We start from the raw sequence: 21,271 nt of genomic DNA on the forward strand, positions 1-21,271 counted from the left end.
AATTAGGAAGAAAACATACATATATGTAACTATTCTGGAGAGTATTTTTTAATGTAAGATCCTTGTGATTTTTCTTTCTTTCCAAAGGTAGCTCTCTAAGGGCTGCAGTCATTCCAGGTCAGTGATTATTTTTATCCTGAACCATGCTAAGAGCTGTGCAGACTTTAGGTTACCACTGTAAGTTAATATATTTTGAGTTTTGCTCTTGGTTGCCTCAGTTTTGAGCCCTTCTGGTCTGAACTCCGTTGTTTTTTACTGCTTTGCTTGTGGGTCGAAACGAACCCTTTTGTGCCTGTTTCTAATAGCCTGAGTCTTCTTTGAAATAACCTTCCCCTTTCTGGATACTCTTATCTTATTCTAATGTCTGCTGAAAATAGAGCCAGCAATTAAAACTCTGGGATGAAGTAATTCATCTCTGTTTGCTTTTTTATTGATTATAAATGTATAGATAGCCTGTGCTTTCGATGTTCTCTGTAAAAGGCATGGCCTAATTTGGGGTCAGGGAAATGCAACACATACATTTGGCTGAGAAGTGCATGTCAAGTAGCATTTCATTTGCGATATCAGAAGCTAAAATGGTGTCACATGACTGTTTGACCACTACATTTTACATCTGGATTTACTGTTCTTAATTTCACAGCCTTGGTAATAAGAATTTGTCTACCCAAAATGAGTTCTTCCAGTGAACTTCAACTCATAAGCAGGATGATGTGGTGTTGTAATACCCAGGAGAATCACCAATGTACCAAACAAGTAAAGTTTATTGGGGCTGGCTTGTGAAAAAAGATGACAACCACAACATTTTGGCTAGACTAAGTGAGAAAATTGCACAGACATTCAGAGGCCTATGGACCAGAACAAACTGAACAGATACTTTTTCTTCTGTGTTCATTGCAAAATGAGCAAAATGTTCAAAGAGTGCCAGAAACCTGGTTTCATTTGTGAAGTCTCACAATATTTAGACCCTGGCTGGAGATGCAAAGTACCTCTCTGGGGGATCCTGTGATGTCTTTTAACATGTGGGTAAGCATTGGAGGCTTCTCCTGACATGAGAGGTTTAGAGCATACCCCTCCACTATCCCATTGTATCTTCATGCAGTTGATGCAGGACCTTTGATGGCTTCATTCCATCATCAAACCTGGAGAAGACTGGCTGGTGCTCTCAAGATAGAGATTAAGGCTGCCCAGCATGCATGTGTGCATGCTGATCTTGTGTACACTCACACAAGAGTACACACACACCAAATTTTGAGGCTAAAAATAATAATCCCTAAGTTGAAAAACTTTAAAGGCTATACAGGCATGACATCTAGAATTTCAAAGAGATGCAGGATGTCTTGCTGCAGCTTCTTCTGCACTATTGTTCTTCACCACCAAAAGATTACAGTCTAGAGCTGGGAAGGATTCTTGTGATAGTATCATTTGGGACTCACTTTGTAAATTGTTCTGGGCTCAAACAGAAGAAAATAAGGCTATATAAGTATCTGTTGTTACTAATGAAGCGATGAAATTATACTATGTTATTGTTTTGTCTTGAACATAATTAACTGGTGATACACACGTTGACTCAGTGCTCTTAGGATCGGTGCCCAGAATAAATCAGAAAACATAGCAGCTTTAGTACTGGAGAAAAAAGAGCAGGGGGAAGGTCTTTTTTTTCCCTCCCGTTCTTTCCTCTGGATAAGATATAAAAACTGCCCAGAGCTGGCCCTGCTCAGAAATAGTGAATCAGCCTCTTGGAATTTTTTTTTTTTTAAGATGTCAGCTTCCCTCTCATACACTTCTGTGAAGACAAAGAATGTCTTAACGTCTGTATTGAAGTTATCATTAAAATAAGAAGAGATCTGTAGACATCAGCTATAAATCATCTAGAAATAGCTTGTGGGTAACCTTTGACACAATTGAACCTACTTGAAATGAGCTGGGGCTGGATTCATTGCCTTTAGTGAAGCCAGTAGGTGGACTAAAGGTCTCCTCTCTCCCTCTCTCCCTCTCTCTTTCCATATCTTACAGTGTTAGCTTCTGGGAGGTGAATGTGTTCTGGCTGAGTGATGGAAATGCATGTGGATGTGTTCTTAAATAGACATTTGTTTTATGTCTGAAAAGAATAGGCCAATCTTAACAGTGTGATGCTGGGGCTATTTGAAAGGTATTTTTTAAGGCAGTTGTCTTCTTTCAGCATCACAAGAACTATTTTAACCAATTGTTTAGGCTTGAGGAACAGCATGGAATATCTATTGTGTAGAGATGCATGCAAGTTCTACAGAATTAACAGGAAAATGGTTGATAAAAATCTGCCTAATTTTACATAATAGATTTTTGGCATTCTTGTGATCTGACTTCAAATCCATGCTGAGCTTCTACAGTGTAACAGAAATACTAGTTTGCAGTTGTTAATTTTAATTTATAAGATGCTAGGTTTTAAAAGGAGCTGAAAGTGTTCAGCATCTCATGGGGACAAACTATGAGTCTTACTAATGAATCCAGCAATTAGTGGTTCATTGTGCCTGCCAGCAATTTGGCCCTGATATCGGTCCTGATGGTGATTTCATTTTTGCTGGTGTGAATCAGGAATAGGATCTGAAGTCTGTTCACCAAGGGGGGCTCAGTACTTCTTCAGCACTGTTATGCTTGTAATCTGCATTCAGTACTGACAGCAGCAAACAAACAAAAAAAAGAACGTATAATATATTTCACTTTTAATTGTGATTATTTAGGCTGATTAATACGTTTGTTCAATTTACTGTGTAATATCAGTAGTACTCATTACATTCAAAGAGTTTGAAGTACTGGTGTCCCTATGCAGTTAGATGAACATATATGATGTATGTCAATGCTGCTTAGAAGAAACCCTTTTCATAGACAAAGATACATTTTTTCCAAGTGTAAAAGTAGAGAATTGAAACAAAATAGGTGGCCCTTTACTTTTTGTAGCCATTTGCATGAGTGCAAACCAATATCATTCGTATTTGGTAATACTCTCCAGTAATTTTACAAAGATGTCAGTGACTGTGCAAAAGAAGATTAGATAATGAGAAAGTTTGTTGGAAAACCACGAATTGAAGTGCAGTCTCTTTCGGTTCCTGTGCATGACACAAATGAAGATGTGACTGTGTCATAAGAAAAGGAATGACCTTTGCCAAGGTACTCTCAAGTAGTTAAGCCCCACATATGCAATTATGGGTAGGGTATAAATATTAAGCAAAAAAACCCCTTATTTTTCTGTGAGGGTAGTACTCAATGATGGAGAACGTATTTGTTTTGAACATTCTATACAGTATGTCAAACTCTGTCCCGTTTCTGGAACTGCTGATTAGATTTCTTACCACTAAAAGGAGGTGAAATGAAAAAATATCGAGCAACATGGAGTTGTAAAATCATTTTGATTTTAGCGATCTGGGATGTCGTTAATAACATGCAAACATTAAAGATGGATGAGTTTTATGTTGATAGTTTCCCTTTGAAAACCTATTAGTTTGAAAAACAAATCGTCAGGCAGGTCATATCCATACTTACAAAACATATTTTGACACTTTTCATACAGTTGTATTTATCTATAAATAAGAACAGTCCATCTTATCTTTGCACTGCTTATTTGTAGTGCTGCATACATTCCTGCCTCTTGGCGAGGACTAGAAACCTACGCTATGTGAGATACCCAAAGTCAGAGAAAGCACAGGTGGTTTTTGTAAAGATTTTCTTAGACCACTGTCAGCTGTCCAAGCTGTTTGAAATCTCTTTTCTTTTAAGCTTTTTTACACGTTTCTTCTAAAGTTTTCAGCAGCTGGGTTGTTTTTGTTTGTTTGTTTGTTTTGTTTTGTCTTTTTTCCCCCTGAATCTTACAATCCATGCAGCATTTTTGCTTCTCTTGCCTGACCACAGCAGGAAGAGGGGGCTGTTGCTAATTTGTTTTGATATGGTACGCTTTGGTCTGTATTCTTTTTGAAATTAATTCCTTTTGCAGGTGTGGGGTTAGAGGTGGTGGTGTGCTCCCAGCGAAGGTGTCATCCACCACAGAGAGGAGGTGGGAGGCTTTGATCAGTGTGGCTTTTGTTTTCTTGTTGTTCATTTAAAATGTACCAGTTTGTAATGCTGTTTGGCTTTGCAGGTCCTTGTTTTATTTCCTTCCAAGTCCTTCCCTGTCCTTTTAGGTTTTGTTGTTTTCATTGCTGTTCATTCTGCTTAACATTTACTGGGGATTATTTACTGAAAGGTGATGACTCTAAGTTCAATTTCAGCAGCAAACAAAATCCAGTCTAATGTCTATCTCCATATTTTAAACAGCTTTTTATGAGAAAGGGAGGGCATTATTAAAGACAACACATGTTGAGGCTTCTGGGTTTTATAGGGAATTCTGTAGCAAGGACTTTGAAAAATAAAAATCAAACCAAAGACCAAGCTGCAAGGCATCATGCCTTGCATGGACCACTTCAGTTTCTGCCCAGCACGAGTTCACAAATACACGCCACAGATCAAATTATCTGACAGCTATCTACTTCATTTGAAGCACATGGACGTTTGGGGGCGATTCGATGCAGTATCCAAACAAAACAGGCAAACAAAAAATGTGGAACACCAAACATTGGTCAAAATGGGAGCGGCAGTTGCTCTGTTCTTATGACTCAGCTATTTGCTCGCTATGTGAGATTAGGCAAATTACTTTGCCACTTTGTGTCTTATTCTTCCCATTTGTAAAATAAGGCAGAAACTCTCAAGGTAATTATGAGCTTTAATTAAATACTTTTCCTTTCAAGCACTGGAGCAGTGATTTTTATTTATTTATTTATTTATTTATTTTCTCTTGACTACTTACCATATATTTCAATGGGAGCAGTTTGAAAGAATCACTAGTGACAACCTTTCTCTTGTCCATCACAGCTTCTTGATCCTCTCTAGTGATTTTTGCCTCTGGTGAAGTAATGTACATGGTTTAAAGTATGAAAAATTGGTTGTTAGCTTCCCCTATAGATTTGTTCTATTTGCATCATTCCCTGTTGGCCTGTGCCTGAGTCACCCTTTCTGCTCAGAGGCTGACTTGAGCTGTCTTAGAATGCTTCATTACTAGCATTATGCCAAATAAATAGGTGCAGTAGTGATGCAAGAAATACAGCTGAACAATATTTATTAGAAGCAAAAAGCTAGAAAAACTCAAATATGGTCATAAGTATAGACCAATAGAATTCCGAATGGCTTTTCTATATATTGACTCCTGTGTCTTTACTAACTATGGACCCTTCTCATTTCAAGCCAAACATGGCAGGATTTGCTCAAAATGAGCTTTGCTGAAGGGTTTTGTTTGTTTATTTTGCAAATGAAGCTACTGAGTTAAATTTCCACTCACTCAGAGATGCAGAAAAAGAAGGAGGTGCAAGCAAGTGCTGAAAGCCCTTTGTTCCTGCAGTTTTGTTTTGTGCTGTACTAAAAATCCATGCACTGGGTCCTGAGCAGCACTCACTTCAGCTTGTTTTGGTCCAGCTGAAGAACAAGTGCCTGAACAGCAGAATAATGATAATAGGAGTAAGTCAATTAATTTTGTATGGATTAAAATGCAAGTCTAAATTTTGTTTCTGATTTGGGATAAGCAACCATAAGTCAGGTTTCTCGTAGAGATCAGTGTAAGTGAAAACTCACGATCAAGAAAAAATAGCCCAGAAATCTTGTACAAACCACTTTTCTCCAACACATTGTACTATTTGTCTATGGAGATTACAGGGAAACTTCACAAGGATGGTGGGCGTTTTGGCAATCCAAAACCAGCCAGAAGCTGCAAGTATGGTCTGGAGGATGCATCTCTGAGGATTTTAGAAACTAAATGAATGAGTTTTGAGTAAACACACACAAGTCTGCTCATTTTGCTGAATTGTGTGCCCTGATGCATTCTGTTGGCCAAACAGCCTGTCTTGAACCCAAGGAGCCCCCAGAGGACTAGGCCTCATTGCAGCACTTGCCTTTCCTGAAGTTTTTAGAGTTGCTATTAGAGTTCTGTGCATGCAGTCCTGTCTGTCCAGATAGTACATAGTATTCTGATCGTGTTTGGGTGTAGAATTTGAGGAGGATTTAGATAGCTCCCTCCACAGACCTGGGTTTTAGGCTGCTGTACAGCTACAACAGCCTATACTTTTCCATGCCTGAGCTAGCTGGAGGACTTAAGTGGTCCTAGGCTTGCTGGCATTTGGCTTTCAGTTATTTCTGCATCTGTATTCTGTGTGTCAGAGATAATGATACTACAAAGTAATTGCTGTGCATTCAAAGTTGTGGGGAGGAGAGGGATTTATGTAGCTCTTACAGACTTCCATCTGTAGAGCCAGGTCATTTTGCATGTTCCTCTCTTGTTTCTCCAGAGTCTGTTTGTGGATCCTACATACAGTTTCTGGGAACAGTGGTGCCAAATACAAAGAGAAAACCACCCAACATTTCTCATTTGACTGTGACAACACGTGGACTGGACAAAATTGAATCTTGGGGTTTCCAGGGCAGCAAATTAGTCCGTGTAGCTACAGACTTCACTCCTGGCAGTGAGCTTCCAGTAAAGAAAAAATGAAAAGGGAAGAAGTTAAGGATCTTTCTGAAAGGACCAAGTCCCCAGACAGTATCCTCATTGGTGTTACAGAAAACAATCCCATGTGTCCCTTGTACTATAAAACAGAAGAGACGAAGTTTGTGTTCCCAAACTTCTTTGGCCCATGAGCAGCAGTGAAGGCTGTGCATGAATACTCTAATGCACAAATCTGAATTTGGGAGTAATTTATTTCTTGAGTAGTCTCCTAAAAGGAGCAGCTGAGAGAACAAAAACAGTTTCTCATAAATGTAAAGCAGCTCAGCTCCTCCATTTGGTTTGAGTCCTATGAGTATTATTCCAGCCATATCATTGAAGAGTGGAAGCACCTAAGTGTGGCTGGGTAACTCTTGCTAAGACCAGGAATTGCCCAACTTTTGAGAGCATCACATTCGGGGAAAGATACAGCAAAGCAATATCATAAAAAATCTGCTCTGCGTAAAGACAGAAAATCAGGCTGAGATGTTTTTGTCACTGTTATGGAACAAAAGATCCGTACACTTTGGAGGACCATAAAGGAGGGAGACAGTTCTTTCTAGTATTTGCCTTCGGTCTTATCTTTGGTGTCTTTTCCTTTTTGAAAAGTCTGGTTGTGCCTTCTACATTTTGTGCTAAAACTCATGAGTAAGAGATACTATAAGATAAAGTGAATTGTCTGAACCTGAAGAATAATTCTGTTGTGTTTATCATGATGTAATGACTGAGATGCCTGTTTATTTGCTTGCATCTCTTTCTTTCTGGGTAGTTACAGAAATTTCCACCTTTGCAGGAAGGGACACATTATTCTTAATCAAAACTTGAGAATGTGGCAGGAGGAGGTGCAGCTGCAGATGAGCATTATCTAATTCACCCATCCTGTCATGTGAACATCCCTGCTTAATTTAATACAATTATTTCATCAGTGAGGATAATATCAGCAGCATGGCTCATTTATACAACACGTTTCACAACTGCCGTTACCTCTTGGCTTCTTATCATCACTACTGATAATTTCACCATGAGTGGCTTCGGAGGAAGGGGGGGGACGTGAAGAAAGATGCCAGTATCTTTGTGTGAGTGTGTGCACAACTGTAGTCTAGAAGGGACAGAAATGGATTTTATTTGCTTATATGCTGTTACACTTCTGTTTCTGACACGTGTTGGTTAGAGGTTTCTATGGATGAGCAAGAGACGGAATGGATAAACCACTGGTGAGCTGCCTACTTCATTGTGCAACAACAGCATCATTGTCTTCTGCCCCAGCCACGCCAGTGAGTGCTCTGTATTTTGTATTTCTATTGAAATGAACATCTCCAAGAAACAGAAGCAAGGTTGGGGAACGAGGCTTTGGTTTTGATGAGACAACAGACATTTTTTTTAGAACCCCCCTCTCCAGCTCGTTATTTATAACTCATTTGGCTGTATTTTGTACTACCAAGGTCATTTAAATAGGTCATCAAGGTCATTTAAGATGTGGTAAACGTATTCCCTGAAGTCAGGAAAGCCTCTTTAATAGAGCATGCTAGGCTGTGCTTATGCCAGGTCATTTAAGCACATCTGTATTGACAGTGAGATGATACACAGAGTATTTTGTAATTTTGTAATAAACTGACAACCTGGGCCTTCAGTGTGTGCCACAGTGGGATACAGCACTTGGATTTAAATTACACTACGGTAATTTAGTAACAGTATTTTTAATAGTGTTCTAATCATTAAAGTATGTGAAAAGAAGTGAGATTATAAAATTAAGTGAATCATCTGAGTTCTTCCTCCCAACACACCTTTTCATTCTTCGAGACTGCTTCATTCATCTGGGCTATTGGCCTTCTATTCAATTCTTGGTGTTAAAATAGTGCAATTTTTAATAAATGATTTAGAGACATTCTCAAAATCAGATTTCAGCCCCTCTTAATGTTCAGATATACATTAATTTTTTATCTTAGGAAGTGGTAAATAGAGACAGCTTAACTGAAACATTAAAAAAGACACCAATTCAGCCAACTACTTGTAACACTGATGCAGACTCAGCTTACCAGAAGTATTTCTGCTTAAACCTCGCTTGTTAAACACTGTGGGGATTTCTCATGTCTAATGCTTAAATATGAAGGCTTAAAGTTACACAAATCTAGGCGGAATGAAGCAACGAAATTCAGTTTCTGAATATTTGTGTATCTTCAAATTTTAATGTAGATGAAGAGTTTTTCTTTCCTTTTATATCTGGAATAAAAATCTAGATCAAATCAAGGATCTGATGTTCCCTGAGCTTTGAATTTTTGGTTGAAGACAGCCTTTCAGTCCTGGAAAGCAAACCACCAGCTTGTTCTAAACTTTCAACTATCCTGACACTGCTGTGATACAGGGGACGAGAATCTCTTACCAGCAGTTTCTTCCTGGTGTGGGTTCTTCATATTACCAGCCCTCCATCATATGTTTTTGCTTATGCTTTATTCTCTACATTTATTTTGTGTGTGTATGTGTTTTGTTTTGCTTGACAAATACGCTACTTTAAAGAAACTATTTCATTATCTTTAATTGAGGTCATGTTCTACTTTCATCATATCTGTGTTTATATTATTACAAGACTTTCAATGTTCTCTGCTCTAAGTGTTAATCATTTTGGTTGATACATAAACAAATTTTTTTGACTTTGTCTAACTCTTTAAACAGTGCCGTCTTAAAAGTCCTCATCAGTGGCATGGAAGAAAAAGGCGGGGATCAATCAATGCCAAGCTTTCTTTAATAAAAACTAAGTGCAGGAGGTAGTTCTAGGTTCTGTGATGTCTCTGCGTAATATGGAATCTCCTGACTCTTTTAAAGATACTGTCTACCTAAAGTGAAGTGAAAATAAGTGCCACACTTATTTTTCAGTGTTGTTGTTGCTCTTTCTTGCCCTAGCTGTCTTTGTGCTAGAACTATGCACAGCCTTGACGCAACTGAGAGTGATGCCTGCTAATTTGTAATGACAGAATGCTAACTGGAAGATTTTGTAGTCAAACACTCATTTCTTCTCTGGATTATGCAGCTGCAAATCAGGAATGAAGACGATGCAGTTCTTGGTTTAAACTGGAAAAGCAGCGAATAGGAGCTTATCCAGAGAATTCTGAATTTATGTCTGCAGAGAGGATAAAGAGTAAAATGCCTCACTGAGTACCAAAGCGAAGATCCTAACTGTTATCTTCTTCACATTTAACACAATAGTGTATTATTACCTGTATCTCCCAGATATTTTTCAGTCTCATAAGGAATAAACTGCTCCACTGTGGTAGAGTCTCAAATTATGATCAGCTCAAGATGCAACATAGGATTTCTAAGCCCTCTGACTAAATTTTTAATACATTTGAATTCTAGTGAGGATTTCAGAATGTTCTTTAAAATAATAGAAATAAAATTATTATGAAGACCAAACGGTGAAGTAATATCATTTTGTAAATACATATAAATATCAGAAACTTGTTTCTTTTTTCTCTCATATGAGAAGCAAGCTTCTGTGATCTCTGATTAATTTACCATTAGCCTGAACACACAGTGAAAGTGAATGAAGGGGCAATTTGGAATGACATTTATCAGCTCTGGAACTGTCGGCTTCTATTATTTCCACGAGGCCTTATACTTCTTGGCTCCAGAGAAGCTGTGCTGACTTGAATGAAGAAGAGCATTCTTACTACCAAGAATAGTTACAGCACAGAGACAGCTTCATCACTGGGTGCCTGTGGTGGAGAAAATGCTTCCCCCATTTCTAACTAGCAAGACTTTGTCTTCACACCAGGGTGTAAGAGTGGAACAGAAGAACTGAGGAAGGAGAGTGGGAATGAGATAAGGGAAGGAAATAAACTTTATAGGAACAGGATAGCCCAGGGATTTAGTAAAGGATGAGTCTGAAAAAAATGTTTTAGTGCAAAGATGCAGATGAGAATCCAAGCTGACTTGGTAGTGAGAGTCCTTGCCATCCATGACTTTGTTGGAACCGAAGTGCTGCTCTCAGCCAGATTTTCTGTGGCCAAAGAGTATGCTCCAGCTTTTACTACCATATCTGAAACTAATCAGCCCCTTTTGTTGACACTTGCAATAGAGGTTGGGAATTGAGTATACATGGAAAATAACGCCTCTTGAATTGACCTAGAACAAGTCTGTGGGCAGGTTTTCATTGCTTCTAATACTGTCTTCTAAACATATGACTTTGCTCTTCAGGTCACTGTTTTGTTGGTTCAGTGGTTAGCTTGAACTTAGGCTTTTATGCAACTGTCTCATTTCTGGCTTTGTTGTTGCACTGTTGTGGGATTTTTTAAATTGAAATCAATGGAACAGCAGAGCAAGTCTACTTTGATTTAACGTATGTTAATCTATTTTATTCTAATACACATGAACTTGTACTTCTGTAAGGGAATGATTACCATCTTAGAGTGTAAAATATTGACTGATCTAGGCAACATTTTAAATCCAGTGGCGGAAGATTAACAGAAATAGTCAAACATAACAAAAGCGTCTAGCTCAGAACTTGCTTCTTTAAGGTAATTGAAAAGTTGTATCACAGTACTTGGCAAAATGGTCTTGCGTTTGGAGTCATGCATCTACATCATGTGTGTACATCTGCTTGTGTGGCAGCTAAGTATGAAATTCCTACTTTACTGCAGCATACCACCTTCTGTAGAAAAGATTCAGTTCTATATGACAATAGTTACAGATACCTTAGCAGCAGCAGTAAAATCCTCAAACCTTATGAGCCTAATTCTAGTCAGCGTTGAATTGCTGTAACTCAGGAATAATTCTTTTAACAGGAAATGTACTTAGAACATAAGGAGATAAGAATCAACTTATCCAGTGCCTGGAGCTGAAGGTGTGTTGTAGCACTTCTTTAGCTAAGTGGTGGTTTTCCTAGGTCACGTGGGCAGAGGAAAGCTAGACTAATACATGATGGTTGGATCTAATACTACATACATTATTTCTGGCTAGTTAAAGACACTTAAAATCATTTCTAAAGTATCCCCTTTTCTGAAAAAACTATTTATCTCTTGCCTGTTGTTTTTTTCCCTTCCTATTACATATTATGGTCAAATAAAAACATATGCCTTTGGATTTTAACATGTTTTGCAGCAGTGTCTGTTACTACGTGTAATCAAGCTAGGTTTAGGAATAATTCCAATTATCCTGCAAAAAATGTCACCTAAAATTTCTATTTTTGCATTGTAATGATTAATGAAATCTTGAAGCGCAGCTAAGAAAATAGGAGAAAATCTAGGGGCTTAAACAAAACTGTCCAGGTTATTATTTCAAATCTTGTTGGAAGAAATGGCAGGATCTTCTTGCTCTCTTGTTGTAGTGAAAAAGAAGTGTATGTTTCCTGTGATACTTTTGTACCTGAAATTCTAAGCTTAGGAAGTTCAGAGGAATGCATATGTTGGAAAACAAAAAACAAAAAAACAACACCAAAACCACCAAAATAACAACAACAAAGTCCAATAAGTCGAACAGATTTGCCTAGTTTGGATTGTAGTGGTTGAATTTTAAGTGAGAATTCTTTTCATCCACGTCAGATTTACAACAAAATAATAATAAAGTCTGACTGTAAAAATAATCTTTGTCTTCACTGTGGAAGCATATGTCTTGTTAATGTGAATAATTTCTTCAGGGACAATTCCTACATGAAAAGTGCAAATGGAGAGTGTTCTCTGATTACATCATGCTCATTTTCCAGTCCATCAGTCATTTCAGTTCCAAGCAGGAATGACAAGGTGGTATCACATTTGATCTTAATACATATCGTACAACCTTACCAGTTTAGGGGTTTATATGAGCTGAAAAAAGCCTGTTTTTGCTTAGATGGTGGTATGCCAACAGCAGTTTATTGATAATGTTCTTTTATTTTCTGCTTATCGTAGGATGAAGTGGCCCAGCCTCTGAACCTTTCAGCCAAACCCAAGACATCTGATGGCAAGTCTCCCACGTCACCCACCTCTCCTCATATGCCAACTCTGAGAATAAACAGTGGGGCCAGTTCACTAAAATCCTCTGTGCCAGCAACATTAGCTAGTCCTTCAGCCAGAGCTAACACAATAGGTAAGATCACTTTCACTTGACCCTCCTCATAACAGTTAATAGGTGCTATTCAAAACTGGGCATTTATCAGACAGTGGTGTATGAGATGTCAGAGATTGAACATAACACTGCATGTATTGATGTCAATAAACAAACTGTCATGGACTTACTATTTCAGAAAGAGTATGTTAATACAGACTCATAGAACAAAGGCCTGTGTTATTTCAGATACTGCTTTATCAATAACAGTCAATAAATGCTGTTTGTTTAACTGCAGGCACTAAAAATAGACACCTGTCTAATGGCAGGCATTGAAGATACAAGGTTTTCTACTTTGTCAGCTAAAAAAAAAAGCAGATGATGAATCACTGTTTTTTAAAAAATCCCTTTAAGTTAAAAATCTACATATGCAAATATATATTTGCAAAAAATCACATTTATGTTTAGTTCACTAAACAGCTGTATAGAGTATTATCTTAGTCTCATTAGCAATGCAATTGCTAGGTTCATTCAAAAAAACACAAGGTTGGTGTTGTATCTTTAGAACAGTCTTAACTGACTGCTTTTAACATTGTGGCAGAAAATAATGTAAATTTGTCCTCCTGTCAAAATTAGCTCTTTGCCTAAGGACCATCTAGATAAGAATGGTCTCATTGGTGATGTAAATTTACAAGTCCAGTGTGTCAAAGGGACTTCTGTTTGTGTGTGTGTGAGTAATATATGTGAGCACCTTATTCTTCAGCCTTCTAACTAAAACATTATATTCCAAGAAGTGATTTAATGTAACGTGAACTAAGATCTCAGTGTATAAATCAAGTTGTGTTTAGGCAGTTGAGGAAGATTGTTGTAGCTTAATTCATAGAGATGTGAAACATCTCTGGTTGACCATTTTCAGAGATGGCACAGAGAACAAAAGGAAACATAGGCCAGACCAATCAGAAGCAAATCCTGTGATATCTCAGCACTGTGTATTGAAATCATTTTGCATCTCAATGGGTTTCTCCCAAGATCCCTGTAGCCTGTATTCTACCTCAGTAGATACCAGGAAGACGCATACTTACATCCAGTGTTCAAAACATATCTAGCTCCCGCTGTATTATCCTTCCACTCTGCATACACAATTAGTGCTGATGTTGATGAGGGTTACAAATATCAGACAGTAAATATGCTTCTATATTCTATAGAAAAGAGGACAACTTTATTTAGTATGACAAGTTACAACTGTGTAAATATTTCATAAGTATCCCACTGTTAATTATTAACGCATATATTATTCTTATTAGCCTTTTACTGTTTAATGTTGTTAGTTAATAATGTATTTCATCTTTAATTTGGTTGACCCTACTAATCTCCATGTACAATGCCCCAAATTTCAGTTTTTTCACTTTGGATTTTTTGTCCTAAGTAGAGTGATATGGTATCATGCATCTAACCTGCCTCTCAGTGGCAGGACATCTCTTGTTCTCTCTTTTCCAATCTTTTTTCCGTACACACCTGATATTTTTCGTAGGTTTGAGACCCCTGCAATTTACTTCTTTTAACAAAATACGGATTTTGAAATGCTGTACCTATAATGAGTGATAATGTAATTGGATAAAAGCTGTGAGGATGAATGGAGCTTTAAAGGTCATTCTTGTAAGAAGAATTAATGTGTTATACCATTAATAAACCATGGAAAACTGTGGAGCAAAATATAACATACTTAAGTTATTGTTAATGACATAGAGTTCACTGCTGTATATCTCCTAGCTACAAATATAGAAAGTGACTTTTTGAGGTTGCTGAGCAGTATAACTTTGCATACTGTATATATAAGATAAGCAGTCTTTAACTGTGGTGCAGGAGCTGGACAGCACAGCCTACAACTAACACAGATCTATCGTGGGGAACTACAAGAGGAAAGAGCTTTTGAACATTTTACAGGTCATTTCATGCTAATTGCTAGGCTAGGTACAACCAAAGGTATAAAGCTCATTACCATATTGAAATCATTTGGTGACATTAGAAAAAGCATACACAACATTTCAGGTCTTCCTCCACTAGGAGCTATGCCACCAAAAAAAAAAAAAAAAACAAACCAGAAAAAACAACCAAACAAAACTTGATAACATTTTAACAAAGGAACTAAGAGAGACTAGTATACTTTTTTATCTTGTGAGATAGGTTTTTCCTGGGAAGGTCTTTGGGAAGCATGCAGTCATTTGCCAGAGAGTTACTTCCTCCATTTAAATGATCAGGGCTGTCAATGAAAGAAACAAGCTGTTTGATGTAGATGTGCATGGCTCACCTTGCTGAGATGTAGCTGAGCTGCCACCTTGCACTGCACCAGCAGTGCACAGGCTGCATCTTGGGCACATAAACTTACAGCTTCCTGTGGCTGAGAGTATGGCTACACTTGGGCATACAGCTACATAATCCTTTTCTAGAGCTCTCCTTATAGTGTATAAATTATGCTACAGACTGAGCAGTCACAAATGTCATGGCTTCATGTATGACTTTAAATCCAAGCATTTCTTTTTGGGAATAGGCGTATGTCCGTGTACTAAAAACAGAAACAACTTCTCTCTGCCCTTTGCCTTTATCTTCAACATCTCTATGTTAGTTTGGCAATCCTTGCAACTAAATGCATTTTACGTAATGCAGTTCCCCTCTCTGTCAATAATTCACCACCTACCCTAAACAACAATAATTTACATTCAACTCGCTTCTATATTAATCATTTCCCTGCACACCAGCATCTTGGCAGCTACTGAAAAACATAAGGAGTGCTTGCTTTTATTCACTGTCATGTGCCAAACTGTCTCAAAGATAGCAGTATTCAGGAAAAGCCAAATAGTCTGGAGGAGGGCATGAATTCCAGTTCCTAGGCAAATTCAGCTTTTACAGATTGAAAGTATTATACCTAGCCCAATCAAGAGCACAAGCAGAAGCAATACTACTGTTTGTTTGTTTGTTTGCTTCCTTTCTAATTTATTCTGACTACACGCAAGCTTCATCAGTAACAGATGCAAAGAGGGGAAGAAACCAAGCAAGTTCTTAAAATGGAGGTGAAAAAAAAATCAACCAGTAGCGCTGTGTTGGTGCAGGCTGCATGCTTTCTTACGCTGGGAAAGGTGGAATTGCTGGAATTCTTTTGGCTTGGAATTGCTGACCAGGAACAGCTGATAAAAGCAGTGTGGATTGAGTTATTTCATATAAAACTCTCAAGATTTGGGATAGTTAGCCAATGCTACCTGTTAGTACAATTAGCAACAGTCAAACTGCACAGAAACTTTTTTTCCAGTTCTTGCCCAGAAGACCAGTCCCATTGTGTCTGTAATCTAAAACACCAACAATCAAACCCAAAACCAAAATGAAATCCTCCTAGCAGTGCAGCACTGAACTAATCTGACATCAGCTTCTTCCCCTGAAATGTTATAAGCAGCAAGACAATGTCCTACGTTTTTTGGCAATCAGTGGATCAGATAGAAGAGTCTAGCAATACAACAAGGATGTGTAATCTGACATGATTAGACAAGGCTCTTTAGGAACAGAACATTCATAATTGAGACAAAGAAAGAGTATTAATAACACTTTCCTAACACGGCAGTTAGCCATTTTATATTTCCTTTCTTTAATCTTAGTGTTTTTCAACAAATCATGGGATTTAATAGCGTGTTTTGGCAGATTAGAGGATTTATGGCCCAGATGTTTTTTGTTCTAAAAATGGATTAGGGTGTAAAGTTTGCTGGAATCCATGGAACATGTTGAGGCAAGCCGGTCATTTTGTGTGTGATTAGTGCCTGCCTTCTGTCTCACAGTCCCTCCATCTGTCACAATTCACCAATGGATCTGGTTAGATTTAGCCTCATGTCACAAACAGAAGTCCCTTTTCTGGGCAATTTCATATTACAGATTCATTTTATGCCATTTTTATGCCCTAGTTAAAAGACAGAAAAAAGTGTGTGTGTGTATGCGTATATATGGAGAGGGGGAGGGAGATGGCTAGATATTAGCCTCTCCTTTAATGCTGGAAAAATAGACTGGAGCTTGGAGTCTCCCATCAGTATTCTATCCTGCAAATCACATGCAGATCATAATAAGTATAATCTACAGTACGCCAAAGAAAAAAAAAATGACAAAGTGTCACATTTAAAATGAAATAGTATTAGCTGTGCCGGTGATGCCTGTAACATTTTTAAAGGAAATAATTCCACGACTACGAAGGCTAAGCCCCAGGCTGCGAATTTGCAGCAAAACAGTGGACATTTGACCTGCTATTAGGGGCATGAATGGGAGTGGGCATGCAGGCCCGTGTGGCTGTGGGTTCTTGTGCAGTGCTGAGTGACAGGTGGTGGTAGGGAGCAGGCAGGGGATGAGGCTTCTCTTCCCAGCCATTATGTGTGTCATATCTATAGCAAACCACCGCCACCTGTGGTTTATTTTAATGTATTCACAAGTTTTAAGACAGGGAAGAATAAAACGGTCTATTTTTCAGAGTTTGGGATTGCTGGCATGATCAAAGCTTCCCTTAACTCCTATCCGGTTACATCCTGCGGCATGCAAACCATGGGGCTAACCAGTATTGAAGCTAATGGGATCAAATGTCGGGACAATGATTCTGGCACTGATGTTCCTCATGCTTTATATCCAGGTGGCTCTACCTAACAGTAATAGAATTACAAAGCATAGGCAGGCAGGTTTATGGTCAGTGCCTTTTAACTGTTTCTGATGAATAATGAAAAAATATTGATGAATACTTTACCGATGAAAGCTAAAGTATTTTCTTGTAACTTTCTTTTTTTAAGACATCCTTTCTTCTATCACGTCGTCAGGTTATTTAAATGACCATGATGCTGTTACCAAGGCAATCCAGGAGGCTCGGCAGATGAAGGAGCAACTTCGGAGGGAACAACAGGTGCTGGACGGGAAGGTGGCTGTTGTGAATAGTCTGGGTCTCAATAACTGCAGGACAGAAAAGGTCAGTGGCTGTGAGTGCTTCTGCAAATCCCCAGAGGTTGCATGTGCTTCTACTTACATAGTCCCTTCCTCCTTTTTTTCCTCTTTTTATTTGCTGTATTTTCTTCTTCCCATTTTTTAAACAAAATAGTTGCCGCTTTCAAAATAGTGAAAGGCAAAATGAAAAACACAGCCAAAAGCTGACATGAGAGAAAGACCTGGAGAGACATGGGGGAGAGGGAGGAGGCAGCAGAGATGAGAACTTTGGAGGCCTCTAATTCTCTGATCCAGACTGTCAGCATGCATTATGAGAAGGTGATCTAGGAAATCTCTGGGCCTAAGTGGAAATCTTGCTTTATGGAAATGCTTACATGTGTTTGTGAGATGAGCTGGATTTGAAAATATTCAAGCTTCTTTAGGAGCATAAGCTTTGCTGATAGTCAGGCTCAGCTTCTGGGTATTTAGCCTTGTGAAGTTATCATATATGATATTTTGTGACCATTGCAATGTAGCACTGTCATGTCACGTTAGGTGACTTAACAGAATTGAAAACATGGAGAATTGACAACATGAACTGCACCAAATATTTTCAGTGAAATGTAGAAGCAGCGGAATGTATGGGCCTGTGAAGTTGTGCTGTAACAACACAGCAGCAAAGTGAATACCTGTAGAAAACACGTATATGCTCTAACTGTGGAGTATGCTGAAGAGTTTGTGATTTCCTGCTTTTCTCTGGAAGCACTTGATATCCTTGCATGCACTGCCCTGGCTTATGGAGGGTAAATAAATCAGCTAGTCCTTGCTGCCACATCTGTAAGTTGTCCTTACAGTTCTGCCACATGAGATTTACATGCAGCTCAGCACCTACATGTCTCTCAATATCATATGCATAGGAACACTTTTGCCTTAGTTTCTCCTCTTTCCCCTGTAGTGTTTTCTGAGATGGCACAGCCTTTATTGTTCTACAGAGCTAAAATTACTGTTGCTGCATTTAGTACAAACTGAATTTTACTGAGACCTCTGCTAGTGGCTTTTCACTATAAGGTCTTGTGTGAGACACACAGAAAAAAAAGAATTCCTTAAAATCATCAGCTATTTAGCAGAAACCTGAAAGTCAGTCACCCTAGGAAGCTTGTGAGTCAAACAATATTGTCCAGAATTAGCAGATAGCTAATTTGGATAGCTTTTCATTTTCCGTGGATTTAGATTGAGTTCAATCAATAAGCTTTGAGAATCAAGAAGTCTGGGTAATGAATTTTAAATGTACACGTGTATCTCTCACTACTGTACTTTTTTCAGCAGTCTGTGCTGGATGTAAGTGATGTAGAAATGGCTCCAATTTTATGCACTTTCTGGAGAGGAAGGGGAAGGAAAAAAGAGGTCAGTGTAATAGGTATCCTGGGGTAACTACGGTCTCTCTTAGAAGAGTAAGAGCATTGGTATGGGGAGAGAAAGAAAGAGAGGGATGGAGCATGTTTATGGCATTTCACATAGAGGAGTACCAGAAGGAGAAAGGGAAAAGCAGAGTGTCAGATATAAGAAGAGGTGATCACAAGCACAAAGGAATTTATATTCAAATATTTAAGCATTCTTGAAAGGATGCTCGGAGCAGAAATTTCTTTTCTCTGCTCCCCATGTAGAAATGACTTTAACACTCAGCCAGATGCTAATGCAAAGTGACTCAAGCTATTCCTTGCAAGCATAGCTAAATTGCCGTTATTTGTTAAGCGCATTGAATTCAGCTGTGGATACAGCAGTTGGTTGCATTCAGAAAGCATCTGTACCCTTTTTTTTTTTTTTTTTTTTTCTTTTTTTTTTAATCCTCCAAAGCAGAGACAACTCTACCTATCTCCCCCCTCTCCTCCCTTGTGCTGGCTGGGAATTGTCAAGTGACAACCGACCAAATCCTTTTGGACAGGAAGCCTTCATCCTGAGTTCTATATACTTGCAAAGCAGGCCTTGTGGTTGGATCAGGAAGCCCATTAAAAGCACTTTGATGGTATGGAAATTCATCTTCATGAAGCACCCAGGCCCCTAAGCAGCATGCTGTTTAGCTGTGGTTACAGATCAGTCATTCACATCGGAGGGCAGTAATTGTGCTGACGGCTTGTTCGGCAATGGAAGTACATAAAATAATCCCAGGCCCTCCACCATGGCATTGCGAGTTAATCTTCTTTAATACAGATCAGCTGTTGTTCTAACACATGACTTTATGCTGGCTCTAGTGACTCTGCACAGCCTTTTGATTAAGTAACAGGAGTGGAACCATCTGCATTCACTTTATTCTGTTACTTTCCTATTGTTGGGATTCTTCTTACCCTTCTGTTTTCACTTCTCACCCTCAACCGGGTTGAAGTTTATTTTCCTCTCTAATGTGTGCCTCCTGGTGGGCTTGTGGAAGGCAAGGAGGAGTTCCTTTACATGGTAGCAGGAAGAAAAAAATGTCTGCTCAGTTGAAGGATTTTTTAAAGCAACTGTAGGATTTGGTTTATTTTATATAATAAATGCCCAAACTTTCTCAGGGCCATGCAAATGCATTTTATTTTATTTTATTTTATTTTATTTTATTTTATTTTATTTTATTTTATTTTATGCAGAGACAAGAAATGACAGAACCAAATTTGAGATTTCCTTGGGTTGACCCAATAAGCACTAGTTAAGTTGCACTGAACTTGTTATAGGGTCTCCTGAACTTTCTCTTGCATCTGATGCAACAGAAGGAAAGAGGGCATGAAGTTTAGGAACCTGTTCTCCTTTCCTCTTAATGCTCTAGGCCATCTACTAACCATCCAGCTATGAAATTCAGGTCCATACCCCAGCTTCTCTGAAGTTTTTGGCTGTTTGTCCTTGGATTTGAGTTGAAGTTTTCTGTCTTGGTAAAAGCAGGATTTGTTTTCATTTTGCATCAAATTTGATACTGTTTGTTGTTGTTTGTTTGCTTATGAGGAAAAGAAAAAGAGTTGGGAAAGTGGGTAGCAACAAATAGAAATGCTGCATTGTTACCACTGAGGGTTTCCCTTCACAAGCCCAGGACAGCCCCTGAGCTTCTGCAATGTTGTGTGCCCTTTGTTCCCTTGTTTACAAGTGAGATTTTGGAGTGAGGGGCAGAATTGAAGAGGTTCAGCTAAGACACCTGTGTGTACATGGACATACTTGTACTTTGAAATGTATACCTATAGTTCTGTGCAGTTCTTCCTCCTTCAGAGTGATCTCAATCTTTAACACTGGCCTGGGCTATTCCAAATATTCTTTGCTTTGCTGCAGTGGCTAATGTAGCTTTGGAGACTTATGGTTCTTTGAGACCTCTGGCATTTTTGTTGTATTAATTGCTATTGCAGCCTACCACTGAAGGTAGGTCCTTTATAGCTCAGGAGATGCAAGTTATACTGTTGGTAGGGATTTATCTTTCAGGACTGGAAATCACCTTTGGGATTCTGTTAAAACTCCCAAGGCTTTTCTCCACACATGTCCATGACCTGTTATCTCACTTCCATTCCCAGGTGGGTTGATCCTCACAGACAAGCGGACCTGCTAGCTGAAAGGCAATAGTCAGACAGGAATTCTGTAGAACTGGAGAGGCGCTGTATAAAAGCTGTCATAAATGAGGAAAGATTTTTAAAGAATGGCTAGGATGATTTGCTTGAGTCACTTTATGGGCATCCAACTTGGACCATCTTGAGGGATTTGATTTTCAGAGGATTACAGTAAAAACCATGAACATCATGATGAACATGGATTTTAGTAAAACCTATTTTAATTGCAAAT

General features: G+C 38.6%; 1 protein-coding gene across 17 annotated transcripts in view; it reads left to right on the forward strand.

Annotated features, from left to right (window-relative positions):
- The window catches only part of SOX5 (SRY-box transcription factor 5), a 637,312-nt gene that overhangs the window by 587,986 nt on the left and 28,055 nt on the right, over window positions 1-21,271 (forward strand). For 14 of the 17 annotated variants that reach the window (XM_048933367.1, XM_048933363.1, XM_048933368.1 and 11 more), the window contains 2 exons: window positions 12,412-12,589; window positions 17,356-17,528. In XM_048933367.1, the coding sequence (XP_048789324.1) occupies window positions 12,412-12,589; window positions 17,356-17,528 (351 nt within the window). The remainder of the gene's footprint in view (window positions 1-12,411; window positions 12,590-17,355; window positions 17,529-21,271) is intronic. The other 3 variants (XM_048933361.1, XM_048933362.1, XM_048933375.1) reach the window with 1 other exon arrangement.

This window comes from Lagopus muta, chromosome 1 (assembly GCF_023343835.1).
Source record: "Lagopus muta isolate bLagMut1 chromosome 1, bLagMut1 primary, whole genome shotgun sequence".
Classification (NCBI taxonomy): Eukaryota; Metazoa; Chordata; class Aves; order Galliformes; family Phasianidae; genus Lagopus; species Lagopus muta.